Source organism: Lycium barbarum, chromosome 11 (assembly GCF_019175385.1).
Source record: "Lycium barbarum isolate Lr01 chromosome 11, ASM1917538v2, whole genome shotgun sequence".
Lineage (NCBI taxonomy): Eukaryota > Viridiplantae > Streptophyta > Magnoliopsida > Solanales > Solanaceae > Lycium > Lycium barbarum.
The window spans coordinates 18,650,428-18,667,791 of record NC_083347.1 but is presented as its reverse complement, the minus strand read 5'-3'; the positions used below and the strand labels follow the sequence as shown (position 1 = coordinate 18,667,791).

The window sequence follows — 17,364 nt, the reverse complement described above, 5'->3', positions numbered from 1 at the left end:
CACCTAATAACTTATCTCTATCCAAATTGTAGTTCAAAAACTTTTAATAAACTATTATCTTGACTAATCTAACGCTTATCCAATCTATAGTACTATTGAAGTATTAGATCAGAATCGAAAGAGAGGGAAATTGGTCAGATTTACTTATGTATTTTTTGGAATTGAGCAAATTTGTCTTCCATTAAACTAATTTTACCTTGCCATTACGAAAAAGTCTCCTTTTTTTACCTTAACCCCTAAGACCCTAAGATCGAATCTGAAGGTTAAACCATAGTCAAAAGTTGAGGGGTAATAAAGGACTTTTTTCTCAAAGAAGTTGGACACATGGAATTCATCAACTTTACATTGGTGCTCAATTAATAGTAAGAACAAGTACGAGACTATTTGCCATTATCAAAATTATGAATGGATTAAATGTTTAACGAAGGATAAAATTGGAAAGTTACAGATAGTACATGAGCAAATCTAGTCGCTTCCCTTATAAAAAAAGACTTCCTGAGAAATTCAAAGGCCTAACTAGGTCCAAAAATGGTGAAAACTAATCCAGATGGCCAGTTAATATTAAGTCATTGTTTAAAATATAATTGAAAATGCCCATTTTTAAAGAGCAAATAATATCTGGACAAAAATATATCTAGCTAACACGAAACGATTTCAACACAGTGTACTAGAGTTCGATACTTTGACAAAATAAAGTCCAGCACAATATGCTCAAGTACGAAAAATTCTTCGAGTTTCAAACGTGCAATTTAGGCTCCAACACTTTGACAAATGAAACTCAAGCTCAATGTGAGCTATCACATTTCAAACTTCGAGAATGTTGTTTTTTCATTTACCACGAACAAAATAATGTTAAAGTTTTTTTGTTAGATACCAAGTGAAATGTGTATCATAAGTGAAATAAGTTAAAGTTTTTTTCTATTATTAGATACCAAGAGTGAAATATGTGTCATGAGTGAAAAAAATGCTAAACGATTATATCGCTCATGGTACCTCATGATTTTATTCATGGACACTTTCATGGAGTTTCAACTTCTACGATAAAACTCCAAGATTGTGTGTCGGAATTTAAACAAGCCTTGTGATAAAAAAAAAAAAAAACTTTTAAAGTGAAATATGGAACACTTCTAACATAAGATGTTGAAGTGCCAAGCTTTGATAAGTGAAATTCTAACACAATGGGTTGGAGATTCAAATTTGCAGTTCAAACTCTCAGATATTCATATTCCACAGGGGGAAAAAAAACCGGGGTTTGAACTCTCCAATAAACTTATTGATTTTTTTTTTTTAGTTAGGAGTATTTTTATCTAAATTTTATTTCTACGTTAAAAAGTGAGTAAACGTCTAATGATTTCCCCAAAAGAAGAGTAATATAGTACTTTTTTTTTTTTGCGCGGATTGCTCTTCATTTGGAGTGGTCTTTTATTTTTTCCCTTCAAATTGGTGGTCTTTAATTTTTATCCTTCGGCTAATACCCCGAGGTTCTAGGTCGAATCCCAACTCAGTTAAAAAAAAGAAGGAATTTTCGCAAGACAGATGTTTAGATTCGCAAGACAGAGATTTGAAGGTAAAACTCTACCTTGCGAATTTTTTTTAATTTTTTTTACTGAGCAGGGGTTCTAACCCGAAACCAAATTTTTCAGCGAAAGCCAAAATTTAAAGACCACCAATTTGAGGGACATAAAGTAAAAACCACCCCGAACAAAGAACAATCCTGCAAATTGCCCAATATAGTAAGGCCCAAACGATGAATGATTGGATTGCCATGGGTCAATTATAGATCGAGTTGACTGTTGACTTTGGAGAAGTTAGTGTAGATAAGTTTTAAATAATAGATTAAGTTGTGGGAAAAATGTAAATTATATCAATTAAGGAGATATATATATGTAAACATGAAATATAAAGAAAGCAAAATACTTGGAGAAGAAGACATGAAAAGCTTTTTTTTTTTTTTCTGGCCAAACCCATCGACAGACACCTGTGGTCGTTCACTTCTTTCATTTGAGCACCTAAAGTGACCCTTGTTCCATTTAGACATTTCAGGTGAGCCATTCCTATTCCACTTAAACACTTTTTGCACCGTTATCGGAGCAAAACCAACACCAAAGGGGGCACCACCTCATTGCACATCCAACCAGCCCGAAAGCCCCAATTTTTAATGGTCAAAACTCCACAAATTTACAAATTAGTGAATTTACAATTAAAATGAGTTGACACAATTTAATTGAGTTGACACAATTTAAATGAGCTGACACAATTTAATTGGTCACTCAATCCACGTAGGAGACGACTGGTGTTGGTTTTGCTTCGATAGGTACAAAAAGTGTCTAAGTGAAATAGGAATGGGCCACCTGAATTGTCTAAATGGAACAAGGACCACTTTAGGTGTTCAAGTGAAAGAAGTGAACGATCACAGTGTTTGTTGATGGATTTGGCCTTTTTTTCTCGATGGGTTGTGGCATTTAAAGAAAGCCTAACAATGTATCTTCCGTGTCTCTGCACACAATCTAAGATTCTGATTTTAAATCACAAGGTATGTCTTTGATAGATTCACTTCACCAAATAAACCAGAACTATAGTTGAAAATGAAAGTAAACTTGACAAGCAACTCAAAGTAAGAAGCAAGCAATAGTACCTACAACGCAATAACTCAACTTGACAAGCAGCTCATATAATCAGAGTTGTGATTCCAGTACCAATAGTAGTAATTAAGGTAAAAATAGTAATAGGCCATGCGCGTTATTGTCGAAGCACTTTCTTATCCATAATTCCCCAATCTAACTTTTCCCTCATGCTCTGTCTAGCCTCTGCAACTTTTTAGGCAAGAAGAACGTCCTATTATTGTTCAATTTCACCTAATAACTTATCTCTATCCAAATTGGTGGTCTTTAATTTTTATCCTTCGGCTAATACCCCGAGGTTCTAGGTCGAATCCCAACTCAGTTAAAAAAAAGAAGGAATTTTCGCAAGACAGATGTTTAGATTCGCAAGACAGAGATTTGAAGGTAAAACTCTACCTTGCGAATTTTTTTTAATTTTTTTTACTGAGCAGGGGTTCTAATCCGAAACCAAATTTTTCAGCGAAAGTCAAAATTTAAAGACCACCAATTTGAGGGACAAAAAGTAAAAACCACCCCGAACAAAGAACAATCCTGCAAATTGCCCAATATAGTAAGGCCCAAAAGATGAATGATTGGATTGCCATGGGTCAATTATAATAGGCCCATTGTGAATTCCCTCAAAACCCTAGCGAAATTTTAGCCCGCCCCAATTGCAGACAAAACCCTAGCTGCGTCAAATACCTCTCTCTCTCTCTCTCTCTATATATATATATATCTCATCTCCACTACATCCTTCATCGGCTAATGGTAATTATTGGATCTCCTTCTTCCTTTTACCTAAAATTTGAGTTTTTTCTTTATTATTCTGTTCTTATTACGTGTTTTTATTAAAAAAAAAAAAAGTGTGTGGTGAGGAAGCAAAGTATTGTGGACTAGAGTTTCTGACCATTTGGTTGAAGACACAACCCTTGGCTGTCTGAGCACACTTTTTTTTTCCCCCTTTAAAACGATTTAAAGATGTTTTGAAAACTCCTATTTGATTTTGATTTTGATTTTGGCTTATGATGATAAATTTAATTATCTTAGCGGATTTCAGTGAGATTTTATTATCAATGATCTGATTGTTACACACACTGAGGCCCTCTAAATTGATTTTATTAAAATTTCCTTAATTGTTTTTGTGTTGAATTAGAGATTGATGGAAAAAGAGTATGCAGTGATGAGATAAAGCACCATTGGAGGTGTAATAGGGCAGTGGAGAAAACCTCTCCGTGAGCCTATTTAATTAACGACTTCTCCTTCCACTGAGCATCACTTTTTTTCCTCTAGAAAATCAATTACTACTAATATTTGCCTTTGTTTTTTTTTTTAATATAATTTGTATAGTAGAAAAATAATGCGTCTATTACCAATTCTAGGGGATAAATCAATTCCTCTAAGGCATAATGGCTTAGACGCGATATTGTGAGAGTGGTTATTATCCTGATTGATGGACTTGTTTACTAGTGCCATATTATCCTGGAAACGCCACTTACATTTCTTCTTCTTCTTCTTCATATTGGCTTGAAATAATTTTTTTTGATATCAGTTTATAAATACAAGCGAGCTGAATTGAAACTTGAAAATGCTCTTTTCTGATTAAACAAGAGGAATAACCAACCAAATATAGAGCTATAATACACTATTAAGAGCATTTTGTACCCTTCACTCTATATAACTTCTTTTTTCCCAATAAACTTATACTCCATTTTGAATTACTGTTCCAAAATTTCTTGAAAAGTAGAATGACTTAGAGCCCTTTTGGATTGACTTATAAGTTGTTTTTAGCTTTTTGGATTGTTTGGCTGGTCAGCTTGTTAGCCCAAAAAAATAATTTAGCCCGTTTGGCTTAGGTTATTTAAAGCAGGTAAAAAAATAAGTTGGGCTACACTAACTTTTTTTTTTTTTTTAACTTAGTAGCTTTTTTTTAAGCCCGTCCAAACGCTCTTGTGCTTAAACATTATTTAAATTTTGTAATAGACTAGTGGGGTATGAAATGTACCTATTCTTTAAACATGAAAACAAATCAATGCACCATTTAGAATGATTTGAGTCTTTTTTAATAATCTGCAAATATTTTGGATTATCAAGAATTATTATTTACAAAATCAAATCTTAATTGTAAAATGCTTTATTATAATATAAAAATGTGTGTGATGAGGAAGCAAAGTTGTGGACTAGAGTTTCTGATCTGGGGATTAGACCCCCCATTTGGTTGAAGACAAACCCTTGGCTGTCTGAGCACACTTCTTCATGTTCCTTTAATTTTTTTCCCTTTATATTTGTAGTGTTTTGAATGATTATTTTTATGTTTTTGTTATTGTTTCAACGAATTGGATATATTTTGAAAACACTTAGTTGATTTGATTTGTGTTATGATTTGATAATAACATCCATTTGGCTTATGATGATAAACTAAAATTATCTTAGCGGATTTCAGTGAGATTAATTTTCAATGATCTGAATGTTACACACGCTGAAGCCTTTAAATATTTGTAGAATACTCTCTTCGCACCTTTTTTTTATCTATCTTATAAAACAGCTGGTACTTGTGGTTTTTGGTTATGTTGTTTTTAATGTTATTGCTGAAAGTAGCTAATAGTTTTGAATGTTTCTTGGAAAATGTTGGAAGATTTTATTAGATTTGCCTCTGGGTTCACGTGACTTTTTTTTCATACCTAAATTCGCTCATGCATGCAATCACATCATAAATACAGCATAAATCAAACTTGAAAGTGTGCTTCCTGATAAAAGAAAGAAATTACTAGATCACCAACAGTTCCTGAGTTTGTAAAAGTTGAGCACTGCTCCAACTTTTTTCCTAAAAGCTTCATTTTACCTTGAATAACTTAGCTATGGAAGTACGTAAATGTGTACAAACACGAACATAAAGACGGTAACTTTGTACTTGAAAAATCTAGTAAATCAAGTTTGGACTTAATCATCTGCGAAGCAACTCTACTGCCACTGAAAATATAGGATCAGCTTGGCAAGAATTGAATTACCTTGAAGAGATCTTTAATGATAAATATTTGAAACAAAAATGAAAAATATGAGTCATTAGAAGCAGGATATATGCAGAAATGACCAACTTTTGGATTGTGCATGAGGATGGATCAAGTAAGGTTGCAAAAGTTGAACTATAACTCCATAGAAACAAGCCATAAAGTTCTACTTAATCCTTGATAAAAATTTACTAAAAATTATGACGAAGCATAAAACGTGCAGGAGCTCAAATTCGATCACGGGAACTTGAGGAAATAAGCACAGCCCCTCACCAATGCTCCACTTGGCCTGGTTGGATCATGTGTTCTTTTAGTTAATATTATATATATTTTAGAATTATGTGTTCACGTGACTCAAAATTTATACCTAAATTCGCCTCTGATTATAGCTATTAGTCGGTAAAGTTGCAACCATGCAAAGACATGGCTGAATAACTAGAAACTGCAAGGCAAACCAGTTTTAGATGTTGGCCGAGAGTTAGAGCTTCTTCCTCACCTCCTTCGCGTTGATCTTGCTCACCAGTCACATATGAAGCCCTCAAAGGAGGGTTGTTATCATCCCAAAGCGTCCAACGGATCTGTCACGTCGTCTATGGAGCATATGTTAGGATTTGATTTGCTTAATATCTCCCATTTCACCCGAGAAAACCACGAATAACTATGACGCCTGACAGATTGATGGCTAAACAATGGAAATATGACCAACATCAGATTAAAGAATGTGTGCAGCGGGAAATGTGTAGAGAAGTAAGTGTGATACTGGAGAGATGATAGAGTGATCAACTGAAGTTATAGAAATAAAAAGAGTTGGGCCAAATTTTAGCATCTTTACTCCTGTCGCTGTTCAAGAACTTAGAAGACCCTTTTTCATGGTCCAGTTTGGCTTACCATCTTCTTCCCAGGAAATTTTGCAAAAAACAACCATTTCCCATTTCCTAGAGCAGAACAGTTTAGAGTTGAATGTCTAATCTCAGCACCTAAATGTAAAAAACACGTATGACCTCTAAAATACATGAAAGAAGACATTTAAATCTGATCCACTGATGTTATTTCTTGATTGAAGTATAAATGCCAGATATTATGGCCACCCCTGCGACTGCAATTCCGAGTGTTGACAAGATTCTTGTGACAGAGATGGCAGGTTTCTGTGAAGGAATTGTGAGTAGTTCCTTAACCTGTGGCAGCGAATTATAAACAAAGAATCATCAACAAATAGGTAAGAGGTTCAAAAGCAGATGGAAAAGCCAAAGAACTGCTTCCAAATGCTTTGCAATGTACAGGAGGAATCATCAGTTCTAACTACACTTGCAACAACTTTTCTATCACCTCAATGGGTTGTTTCCAGTTCTTCTTGATTCCTGGCAGGTGACCCATCCCAACAACTGCTACAACAGAATTGTGTGCACTGGCAACACTTAGTAATGTTGATGACATGAACCTGTGGAAGGACAAAGAAAGACAGATTTCTTACATTTGTTAGACAGTATTTGTAATGTCATCAAAACTCAAACAGAAGTGTCATGTTCACTGTCATCCTTCAAAGATTGCCAGGAAGACCAAAATTACCATAAATCTCCTGTATTTGAATGGACACATAGTAATATTTGAAACATATGTACAGTAGAGCATGTGGAGCTTATTTGCAATTACAAAAACTCAGGCAGTTGAATACTAGTGAATTAAGCTAAAACCATATCTTGTTAGCAAAAGTCGCAACAAACACATCATGAAATATTTCATTTAATACTGGACTGTCTCACCCCAGAACCTACCCCTTGACAGTGGTACACGTAATCCAACATTACAACAACAACATACACAGTGAAATCCCACAATGTGGGGTCTGGGGAGGGTAAAGTGTACGCAGACCTTACCCCTACCTCGGAAGATAGGGAGACTGTTTTCGAAAGACCCTTGGCTCAAGAGAAAACATGACGAAAAAAGGTCAGTTAAGCACAAGCAGTTCAAAGCACTATGAAAATGAAACTAATGAAAGCGAAAAAACCATGGTAAAGCAGTCTGAAAAAAGAGGAGCAATAGCTACCACAAATAAATAAGATAATCGAAGTACAAGAAACAATATATAGTAGCAGGAATCAAAGGACAATAAACTATATGATAAAAAATTTGATACAAGAAGTTTGTCTTTTCCACTAGGCAAATTATTGACCAGACATTGCTCACAATTAACAACATAGGACGGAGTTTCTATTTTAATTGAATCAGCGTGTTAATTCAGTTGACTAACTTAGCATACTTTCTCATGCTAATTTCAACTCTAACTTCCTGGAGTTTTTCTTGCCATCAAAATGGAAATTCTATTTAAGCCTGAGGAAGTACTATAAAAATGCTTGCTTTTAGTTAGGAAAACTGGAACTGAACAAATGATATGATACACAATAACTGACGATTGTACCAACACATTGAGATCAAGAACTGGTTGAGAAAATTCTACTCATCAGAAAAATTGACAGAGCAGCGCTGCAAAATAGAGCACTACTTTGGTGCCTTTTACACTTGCAGAGTAACACATATTAAGTTACTCCTATCTACATTTCCTTTTCACTTCGACCTTACAAGCAACTAACACCAATATATGTGAAGCTACTTTTCCCAAAAGCCTATAATTAAATGTATACTCATTGTTCCATGCATTATTAAACCAAAAACGGCCACCTCCATACACAATATTGCAGATTCTATTAGTGTCGAACTACGTGTAGAAAGTCAGATAGCTAGACACATAACTTACTTTCGAGTATGTGGAGTAACTAATCAGATTATTTTCTGAGTTTTATTTTGGAGGACTTATATGCAACAAGCTCTGTATATCTGATGTAACACTGGCCAGGACTTAAAAACAAGTGTCTGCTTTTAGATACAAGCCAGTTAAGGAAACAATAAATAGCATAAAACTAAGGCAGGCAGCACAACAAATTTTGGCCGTACAGACAAAAGGAGATGGAGTGAGGGTGGAGAGGTAGGGCCAGAAGAGAATTTTAATCACAAGCATAGTGGGTTGTATGTAAGTTAGAGACACTTACAGATCTCGTTCATGAACTAGGGTAGTCCAAAGAGTGGGGAAGTGCTTGCTCATTTCCTGAATTACAAGAGTCAACATGTCGATATCATCCATTTCCTTCAGCTGCTCAACAGCAGAAGTTCAATATCGTGTAAGTAACATACAATATTCTTCACAAAACCAATATGCAGAGAGGAGCAACCACAAATACTATTATCCAAGGAATCCTACCATCTTGTTGAGATCTTCTGGCTTTGGTAAAAATAATGCTTGGAATAATAAAGAGAACAAGAATTTTGTTTTGTGCCAAAGCGGCATTGCTGCCCATGTTCTTCGCAATGTTATCTGCTCAAAAAATTGGTAAAATTGAAAGGTTAGTAAAAAAATTGAACTGCATAATTTGAGTCATTATGGTTGTAGCCTAACAGACAAGGATTAAGGACCAGGTTTGAAGCTGAAGTTTAGAATTAACAAGAAGAGAAATCTACTCAATAAATAAATAGATGAAACTACTTCAATAAAATAAAGGGTAAATTACAGACACCCTTATAATATGAGTCAACAACATACCTAGTGTAATCCCACAAAAGTTTAATCCCACAAAGTGGGGTCTGGGGAGGGTAGAGTGTACGCAGACCTTACCTCGGCTCTTTCAAACCTCATATACCCCTATTGCGTATAAATCCCCTGTATTTTAAAATCAAGCACTTACATCCCATATACTATGGAAATCATACACAAACAGAAATATGTTATTGCTATTTTTACTAAAAAAATTAAACCCCTTATATACTGAAAATCTTACACAAAGGAACATTCATCTAAGTAAATTAAGGATAGTTTGAAGTGGAATAATAAATTGTAAGACAAATAAAAATGAGACATTCCTATACAATAAAATACTAATGGCTTATACGTTTAAAATACCAAAACGTTATTGCTAATAATTGGTATATTTTATTAAGTTTATATGTGGTCGTTTCCTATTTAAGAGGTTTGAAAGATGCATATTCCCAAAAATATTTATTCTTTTTTTAATCAAAGATGTGAACCAAATTTTTTAACAGAATGTTTAGCAACTTAGATTCCTTAAAGTTAAATACCTATGAACTTTTTTCCTGTAATTGTAATTTTCCTTTTAGTAATTGTATTTTAATACACTTAGAACGTATATACATTGGGAACTAAGATGAGCGGATGTCAAAGGATTTGGATAAAGTCCAATTGATTCTCAAAACTAAAAACTTAACAACCTAGTATCTGTGTAGGATTTTCATAGTATAAAGGGCAAATGTTTGATTTTAAAATACTGTAGGAGTGTCTATAATCGAGTCATATCACATGGTTGTATAGTGTAATTTATCCTAAAGTAAAATAAATGAAAAAGTGGTTTCACATTTACAAGAAAACAACACATTGAGCAGGAACTATAAATATGTTTTTTTCCTACTTGCAAAACACGACAAAACAGAAAAAGTAATTGCAGTCCCGCAAGAGCACTAAAGTATCAAGAAACTTTATATCTTATTACAGCTCCAATTCCATTAGATTAAGTACTGCATCTTTTTGGTCAATTTTGAATATTTGATTTATTTTCTGGAAGTAAAATTATACACTTAAGAAATTACATTGAAAACACTTCCAAAAACATGTTTGAAAAAAATTACAAAGAAAAGTAATTACAAGACTTGGTTAAAGAAAATGTTTATACTCCCTGAATATTAAGGATGGTAAAGAAGCAATATATAAAAAATAATAACAAGCATGTCACATTTATATGTGTATTTATTCCTCACATATTTGTGTTGTTTTGATGATAGATATGCAATGAAGGAGATAAGGAGGAAATACACAAGATTCAAGCAAAAGAGGTTCAAGAAATGAAGAAAAATTGGTTCAAGAATCGTCGTGCACTAAACAGCCCCGACCGTCAAAACGGTCAAGTTTTGGGTGTTGCACCGCTTGTCAACACTTGTTAAGCAGCCCCGTCCGTCAAACTGAGTTTAGACCGCTTCGACGGCGCGACCTGAATGCAAATTTTAAAAATTTTAATTACTAGGGTTGAGCGAGGATATAAAAGAGATTTTCGGAGGAAGCTCGGGGGCGACTACGGACGGCGAGAGATAGCTTTTGGTGAAAATAAGAGAGAACAGAAATGGAAGATCCCAATGTTTTCATGAGAGTTTGAAGATTCATCTTCTCTTTTATTCTCCTGGATCATGAACTCGTTGATGTTTAATATAGTCATGGTTAATTTTTCTCTGTGTACGGAGCAACTCTTCTTTAGTTGAGTTTGGATGAAACCTACTATCTGATTAGTGATTACTTTACCTTTTATCTCATGTGTTCAATTGATTCTTGAGGAGTTATTGCTTCATTAATTTAAGAGATATTCAATTTCTCCATTGTTTCAATTTGTTGCAGGACATTCTTCGGTTGAATATTAATTCTATTCGCGAGAAGGAATTAGTAATTAACTCGAGAATTGTCACACAATTCGAAAGAAGACTATATTTTTCTATATATATGGAATTATTGAACACTATTTTCATATCTTTATACATATTGTTCTTTATATTAATTGTATAACCAGAAGGAGTGAAGTTATTAGAAAGGATTAGAATTTTTTTGAAACTGGTAACTTTTATTAGAAAGGATTAGAATTATTGAATGTATTCGCAAGAAACATTCATACTTTAATGAAGGTTGGTGAAAGGTGATCATAATCGCTAGTTATTCAATAGGTGGATTCTTGACTCCGACTTATTCATTATACCTGAATTATATACTCATCTGTTTGAAGTGCATCCATTACTTCTTGTTTGAGGTATTTTTAATTAATAGAAAAAATTATCGACTTTCCACCAATCATTGGATTTCTCAATAGTAATTAAGCATTCTCAATAAGCATAGAATTATCCTAATCCCCCGGGGTTCGGCAATCTTTTATACTATCTTTGACAAGCACGAAGGGTTTAGTTTTTACACACCGGTTTTGTGCTCGTTAGTCCTGAAGTCTTTGGAAAAGCCAAATTATTGAGTTGGATAGTACGTATTATCAAACTTGACATAAACTAGAATTTGGGACACAAATGAACTGTTGGAGAAAGCCATTAGGAGATATGATAGTAGTTACTAAGGGTGTTGGGGTTATATTTATGGAAAATATTATGCACCTCTATTTTTTAAACCTGTTTTGAAAACGCTTTTCTTGAGCCGAGGGTCTATCCGAAACAACCTCTCTACCTTACACAAGGTAGAGGTAAAGTCTGCGTACATCCCACCCTCCCCAGACCCCACTTGTGGGATCACACTGAGTATGTTGTTGTATTTACTGATGGTTTATACTCTCTCTGTCCCCGTTATTTTAATCCTATTCATTTTTTTTTTAACTTGACTAACTTTAAGTCAAATATTAGACTTCAATTTATGTATATCAACTTACATGAAAAGTTTTGATATTTGTTTCCAGTTAAATTTTTGTCAGACGCTTAGGAATCGAGAAGGACAACAATGATGTGACGGACAGAGTAGCATCCTTTTTTTCTTTTTCAATCAAAAGAAGAAAGTTTTGATATTTGAAGGTGCAAACGTACTATCAATTGGGTATCGGGCGACGGGCATTGGATACTAGCAAAGTTTATGACAAAAAGCAGAATAACTATGACCCGACAGAGAGTTAATACCAATTAAAAGATACCATACTGCTTGAAAATCAGTAAATAGTGTCATTTTGAGATAGATCCATAAGATCTTCTAAACATCAAGAAGTATCTGCTAGACTGTCGTAACTGTAAACCCCCGAAATTAGTAAATCCCCAATGAAGCAACAATGCCAAAAACGGTACACACAGCATTCTTCCGGTAAAAGCAAAAACCTCTATATGTAGATCACTTTTGGCAGTTAATAAATCTAGTACAGAAGCAAATTATATTATATGACACTAAATTACTTTTTTTTCCAATCGTATCATCTACAGCATGAGACCAGCAGACGTAACGGAGGATTCTATACTTCATTTTAGTTCTGACATTCCCCAAAAATAAAAATAAAAGCAACACCGATTTTGATCATGATCACTAGGGATATGTTTTAAGTTTTGATGTAATTCCACCAAAGAATTGCTACACACTTGACAAACTTAAGACATCATAGAGCGAATCACAAAATTTAACTCAATATCTTAAAATGTTCGAATTATCCGAAGTATCTTACTTGCACAGGGCGGTCACCAAGTATCACCTTTCCCCCATACTTCATTGCTTCTTCATAGGCCACACGAAACTCAGCTCCAGGCACAACCTCAAGCTGGTTAGCAACCTAACACATGAAGAAAATCCAATTAATTATCCACATGCCACCAATGAAACAAGAGATAGAGAGGGGAATAAGAGATGCCACTATACTTCAGGAAGTAAAGTAAAATTTCAAAACCATAGATGACACATTTAGAATGATACCTTAGCAAGAAACCAGCTATAGATTATCCCAAATAGATTTTGATTTTTCTTCCACATATCCATCATTTCCCCCATAGTTGGTACCTGACACAATTAGGAGTGGGAGTATTAGAAATTAAATCCAAAGAAGTGAAAGATGAAGACCAGCAATATCATCTCATACTGTACAGTGGTGGTTTGGGGTAACAAGGTTAAATCAGGAGGTATGGATCGACTGATCTCATTGTATCCTTGATGCCTAAAGGTACGGCAGCAACACTCGTCCTAAACTTTCTTTTATACTAATCCTAATATAAGGGACTATTTGAATCCAAGGGGATTCATATTTAAAATCCCAGGATAAGAGTCGCACCATATAAGAGTTTGAAAAAAAAAAAAAGTCCTCGACTTTAGTGCCCAGACTATAAATTCCTATCAATGTCTACTGGCAATTACATAAATCATTTTTAGCTTTATTAATTGTAGTATATTTTACTGATAGGACCTCTTAGTTCTTCAATTTATTATCGGATTAAGTTGGTTATGCCCGATGATAAGAATGAAGGGGAACTTGGATCAGTAATCTAAAAGCGCGCAACAAGTTCTTCTGTTCAAGTGATGGTGTTGATTGATTTTTACAAAGGAAGAATGTTATCGAGAAGAGTGGTACATGCAAAATAGGATCTTAATATTCATGGTGCACAAAGTCAGTATCATGTTCCTACCGGATAGGTGTGTGGAAACAAAATTTATCTTTGGCCAAATAGAAAACTTCAGGGTGGGCTCTCCTGTAAAACTCATTTTATACTTGGGGATGCACAAAGATCTATGGATGGGGCAGACTCATATAAAGGATCAATTCCATGGTTTAGGTAACTAAAGTAAAAAAGATAGAAATACTTATGTATTTAATGCTAATTCAACTTATTCCACTTTAACTCTTACATAGGACATTATAGGAGTAGCTTTATTATTTTGATAAATCAAGTTCATTTACTTAATAAAACACCAAAATTATATCAAAGGTACTATATATAATATCCAAGAGTGTGGGCTAGTGGTTAATGGAGTGGCTGTAAACCTTGGAGACCAGGCTTCAAATCTTAGTACAGACAAAAAACACTAGGTGATTTTTTCTCGTCTGCCTGAGTATTGATGGCCAGAGTTACCAGATTCTTGTGTTGGTGTGGGAGGTCGAGAGTACCAGTGGAATAGTCGAGGTGCGCGCCTTGGCCCAGCCGCCACTGTTATGAAAAAAAAAGTATTGCATACGACTGATTGGCTCAACCATAACCATCAAATCGATACACACCAGCATCCTCTCTTTACACCAGGAAAAATGCATGAAGCAAATAATCTGTGAAAAGTACATAAATGGTCTTCTCCTTGCTAATGTCATGCAATCTCAAACTGGTTGTCCTTGTCATCATTCTCAGCATCACCAAAGCCACAACGAACAAAGGTGGTGTGCAAGACCCCAGACGTGCTGTATACTTGAAATGAAATTATAAGTATAGAGTATCCTCCCCTCTTCCTTCTAGAAAAACACTAACTCACCATAGTTCTCCTCCTCTTTCTTAAACTATCATCATTATTAGTGCAATTCATATGGGCACCAAGTGAAGAAAGTTATTCTTTTTGGTGCTTTATTATTCCATACTTTCTTCAAAACCTCACTCCTATCCTCAGTACCTATTAACTCCTTAAATTACAAACTTTCCATAAATGACTTTACCTTCCCTGCCCTCCATGCCATCCTATCTTCCACTTCATCATATATTGGCCACTTGTACAATTTGTGAAGAAATTCCTCAATCACTTCCCATTCCCAGTATTAGTAGTGCCACCAAACAATGCTTTGACTTAAAAAAGAGGTTTTACTAGAAATCCTATGGTACACAGAGAAAATCTCCTTTTCCCCATTCAAGAAATTTTTGGACCTTGATTACTTTTCTAACAGATCTTTTCTTGTTATTTAAAAATAAAAAAGGATCCCCAATAAACGATCAAAGAAACAAAAGGATCCCCAATTATGACTAAATACTTGAAGCACCAAAGCGCAATAAAAGATAGACAACCAAAGTAGGTTCCTTGCACTTGAGAATGCAAACAATTGGACTGAATTATAGAGCGAAGACAAAAGATACCGAAAGCACACAACCAGTCAGTATCAAATTGAAAACTAGTAAAATTTCTAGAAGAAAAACAACTAACAGAGAAAACTTCTTTACATGGTATAAGAAAACTGAAAATATAGAAACTTCATGTTTCGCTTGATCCAAGAGCAACTCGTTCCAATAAAGTTATCTGGAGAAGGATAAATATATATGTCAGAGATGAAAGTCCGACCTTTAAATTATGAGGTGTAAGTATAGCCACACGACCTGAGCATATCTCCAAGAAAACAACCTATCATCAATAGTCCAGAATCAACAAAGACTTGAGCATTGAAGTGTAAGAGAGAAGGAAAGAGGTAGATAAAGCTGTCTGCTACCGACTAATACAAAGTCAGAAGAAGCACCTGGGGTTTCAAAAAACTGATCACGGCTTCGACGTCTTGGCAGGAATCCTGTGACCATGCATGGAAAACTTATGTGATTATACAACCCTCTATAACTCATTCAATTCTTCTTCTTTGTTTTTCCTTTTTTTTTTCTTTCCTAAGTAAAGATAACTCATTCTGTTCCATATCAACTCTTCCTTTAACATGATCTGACTGATTAAAAAAGTTGCCAATATAAGCCATAAATGGCCACGTACTGGATGCAAACCATTTGAGGAATATAATTGATCTATATTAAATATTATGCCTTAAAATCCAAGCTTCAATATAATTTTTTCTTACAAAATCAATATCTTACCGTCTAAATTCAATTCTTACTACTCCCTCCCTTCACTTTTACTTATCAGGTTTTCGCTTTTCAAGAGTCAATTTGACTAATCTTCGGAGCTAAATTGAATTAGATTAATTCAATATTTTTAAAATAAAAATTTAGACATTCGAAAACCACACTAAAAATACTATAAGTTGCAATTCTTCTAATATTAATATGATGAAAAAAGTACATCCTAAAATGTTATCAAAGTCTATGTAGTTTGACTCTCGAAAAGTGAACCGAAGCCATCAAAAGTACGGAAGAAAAGGCAAAATTTTACCACAAAAACATGAAGAAAAAGGCGAGAATTTACCACAGAAACTGAGAAACATGAAGAAAAACGCGAAAATTTACCGCAGAAACACGAAATAAAAACAAAAAAAAACACGAAAATTTACCTCAGAAACATGAAGAAAAACATGAAAATTTACCGCAGAAACATGAAGAAAAACACGAAAATTTACCGCAGAAAACGAAAAAAAAAAACAAAAAACACGAAAATTTACCTCAGAAACATGAAGAAAAACATGAAAATTTACCGCAGAAACACGAAAGAAAAAAAAAAGGAAAATTTACCGCAGAAACATGAAGAAAAACATGAAAATTTACCGCAGAAACATGAAGAAAAGGGGAAAATTTACCAGAGAAACATGAGCGGTGCCAACAACATAGACATCACAAACACCTCCCTCAGCAGAAGATTCACAAGTAAGCGTCATTACATTTCTAGAAAGTTCCACCGGCAAAACCTTCCTTTCATACGGTTGATGATTATGAACTTGTTCTTCTTGATTGATCACCGAAGAAACAACCTCATTAACAACTCCTCTTAACTCTTCTTCTTCTTCTTCTTCTTCATTCACTACGCTCTCATCTTCCGAATTTGAACTAACAATTCCTCCACCATCGACTCGTACGAAATCCTCGAATCCGGATACCGCTAGCCGATCCGAATCCGTTTCCATCGGGTCGGGTCGGGTTTGTAGCCGAACGGAGAACGGAAATGCGGAGGGTGTTGTCGGGTCGGGCTTTGTGGGTTCGACTCAAATTGGTTTTCAGGGAGGTGTTAGTTGTGCTTGAATGAACTGTAACCGTTGATGGGACGGGTGGGATTTTGTTTTGACACGTGGCAGCTGAATCTGATTGGATTATGTGCTTTCGCTGTTCTATACCTTGCCAGAGTGTCAAGTTTTCTCGTATGGAACGAAGGAAAAAGTGTTTATGAGTGAGTTACAATTTGGTCCCTTATTTTCGTTGGGGCTGCAATTTCATCCCTACCATTTATCCAATTTACCAGGACAGTTGTTTTCTTGAATGAAAGTAACCGTCGATGGGATTTTGTTGTGCCTTACTTGTACGATTGGGATTTTGTTTTGACACGTGGCAACCGAATCTGATTGGATTATGTGCTCTAAGTGTCA

General features: G+C 34.8%; 1 protein-coding gene and 6 non-coding genes across 7 annotated transcripts; 6 read left to right on the top strand and 1 right to left on the bottom strand.

Annotated features, from left to right (window-relative positions):
* Nucleotides 1-3,461: 3,461 nt before the first annotated feature.
* Nucleotides 3,462-3,549, top strand: LOC132620682 (small nucleolar RNA Z157/R69/R10). The gene has a single exon (XR_009575120.1). It is a non-coding gene; the product is annotated as a small nucleolar RNA Z157/R69/R10 (small nucleolar RNA).
* A 67-nt stretch (nt 3,550-3,616) lies between these two features.
* LOC132620688 (small nucleolar RNA R11/Z151) lies at nt 3,617-3,703 on the top strand. Its single transcript, XR_009575125.1, has one exon. It is a non-coding gene; the product is annotated as a small nucleolar RNA R11/Z151 (small nucleolar RNA).
* Nucleotides 3,704-3,771: 68 nt separating this feature from the next.
* On the top strand, nt 3,772-3,874 carry LOC132620691 (small nucleolar RNA Z152/R70/R12). Its single transcript, XR_009575129.1, has one exon. It is a non-coding gene; the product is annotated as a small nucleolar RNA Z152/R70/R12 (small nucleolar RNA).
* A 94-nt stretch (nt 3,875-3,968) lies between these two features.
* Nucleotides 3,969-4,100, top strand: LOC132620709 (small nucleolar RNA snoR80). The gene has a single exon (XR_009575142.1). It is a non-coding gene; the product is annotated as a small nucleolar RNA snoR80 (small nucleolar RNA).
* Nucleotides 4,101-4,747: 647 nt separating this feature from the next.
* Nucleotides 4,748-4,849, top strand: LOC132620685 (small nucleolar RNA Z157/R69/R10). The gene has a single exon (XR_009575122.1). It is a non-coding gene; the product is annotated as a small nucleolar RNA Z157/R69/R10 (small nucleolar RNA).
* Nucleotides 4,850-4,998: 149 nt separating this feature from the next.
* On the top strand, nt 4,999-5,085 carry LOC132620690 (small nucleolar RNA R11/Z151). The gene has a single exon (XR_009575128.1). It is a non-coding gene; the product is annotated as a small nucleolar RNA R11/Z151 (small nucleolar RNA).
* Nucleotides 5,086-6,378: 1,293 nt separating this feature from the next.
* On the bottom strand, nt 6,379-17,119 carry LOC132617050 (uncharacterized). Its single transcript, XM_060331921.1, has 9 exons — nt 16,585-17,119; nt 15,589-15,636; nt 15,417-15,476; nt 13,089-13,172; nt 12,844-12,948; nt 8,859-8,972; nt 8,650-8,750; nt 6,932-7,043; nt 6,379-6,780 (listed from the first exon to the last, which is right to left on the bottom strand). The coding sequence occupies exons 1-9, from the start codon at nt 16,906-16,908 to the stop codon at nt 6,652-6,654; spliced, it is 1,077 nt and encodes a 358-aa protein (XP_060187904.1). The 5' UTR covers nt 16,909-17,119; the 3' UTR covers nt 6,379-6,651.
* Nucleotides 17,120-17,364: the final 245 nt, after the last annotated feature.

Bases quoted from the DNA above. Each gene is read 5' to 3' on its own strand.
- LOC132617050 (XM_060331921.1), bottom strand. From the start codon at position 16,908: ATGGAAACGGATTCGGATCGGCTAGCGGTATCCGGATTCGAGGATTTC. The intron at 13,173-15,416 runs GTCGGACTTTCA...TAATTGTGTCAG, and splicing joins TTACACCTCATAATTTAAAG to GTACCAACTATGGGGGAAAT. The intron at 8,973-12,843 runs GTAAGATACTTC...TTTTTTGAGCAG, and splicing joins TTGGTGACCGCCCTGTGCAA to ATAACATTGCGAAGAACATG.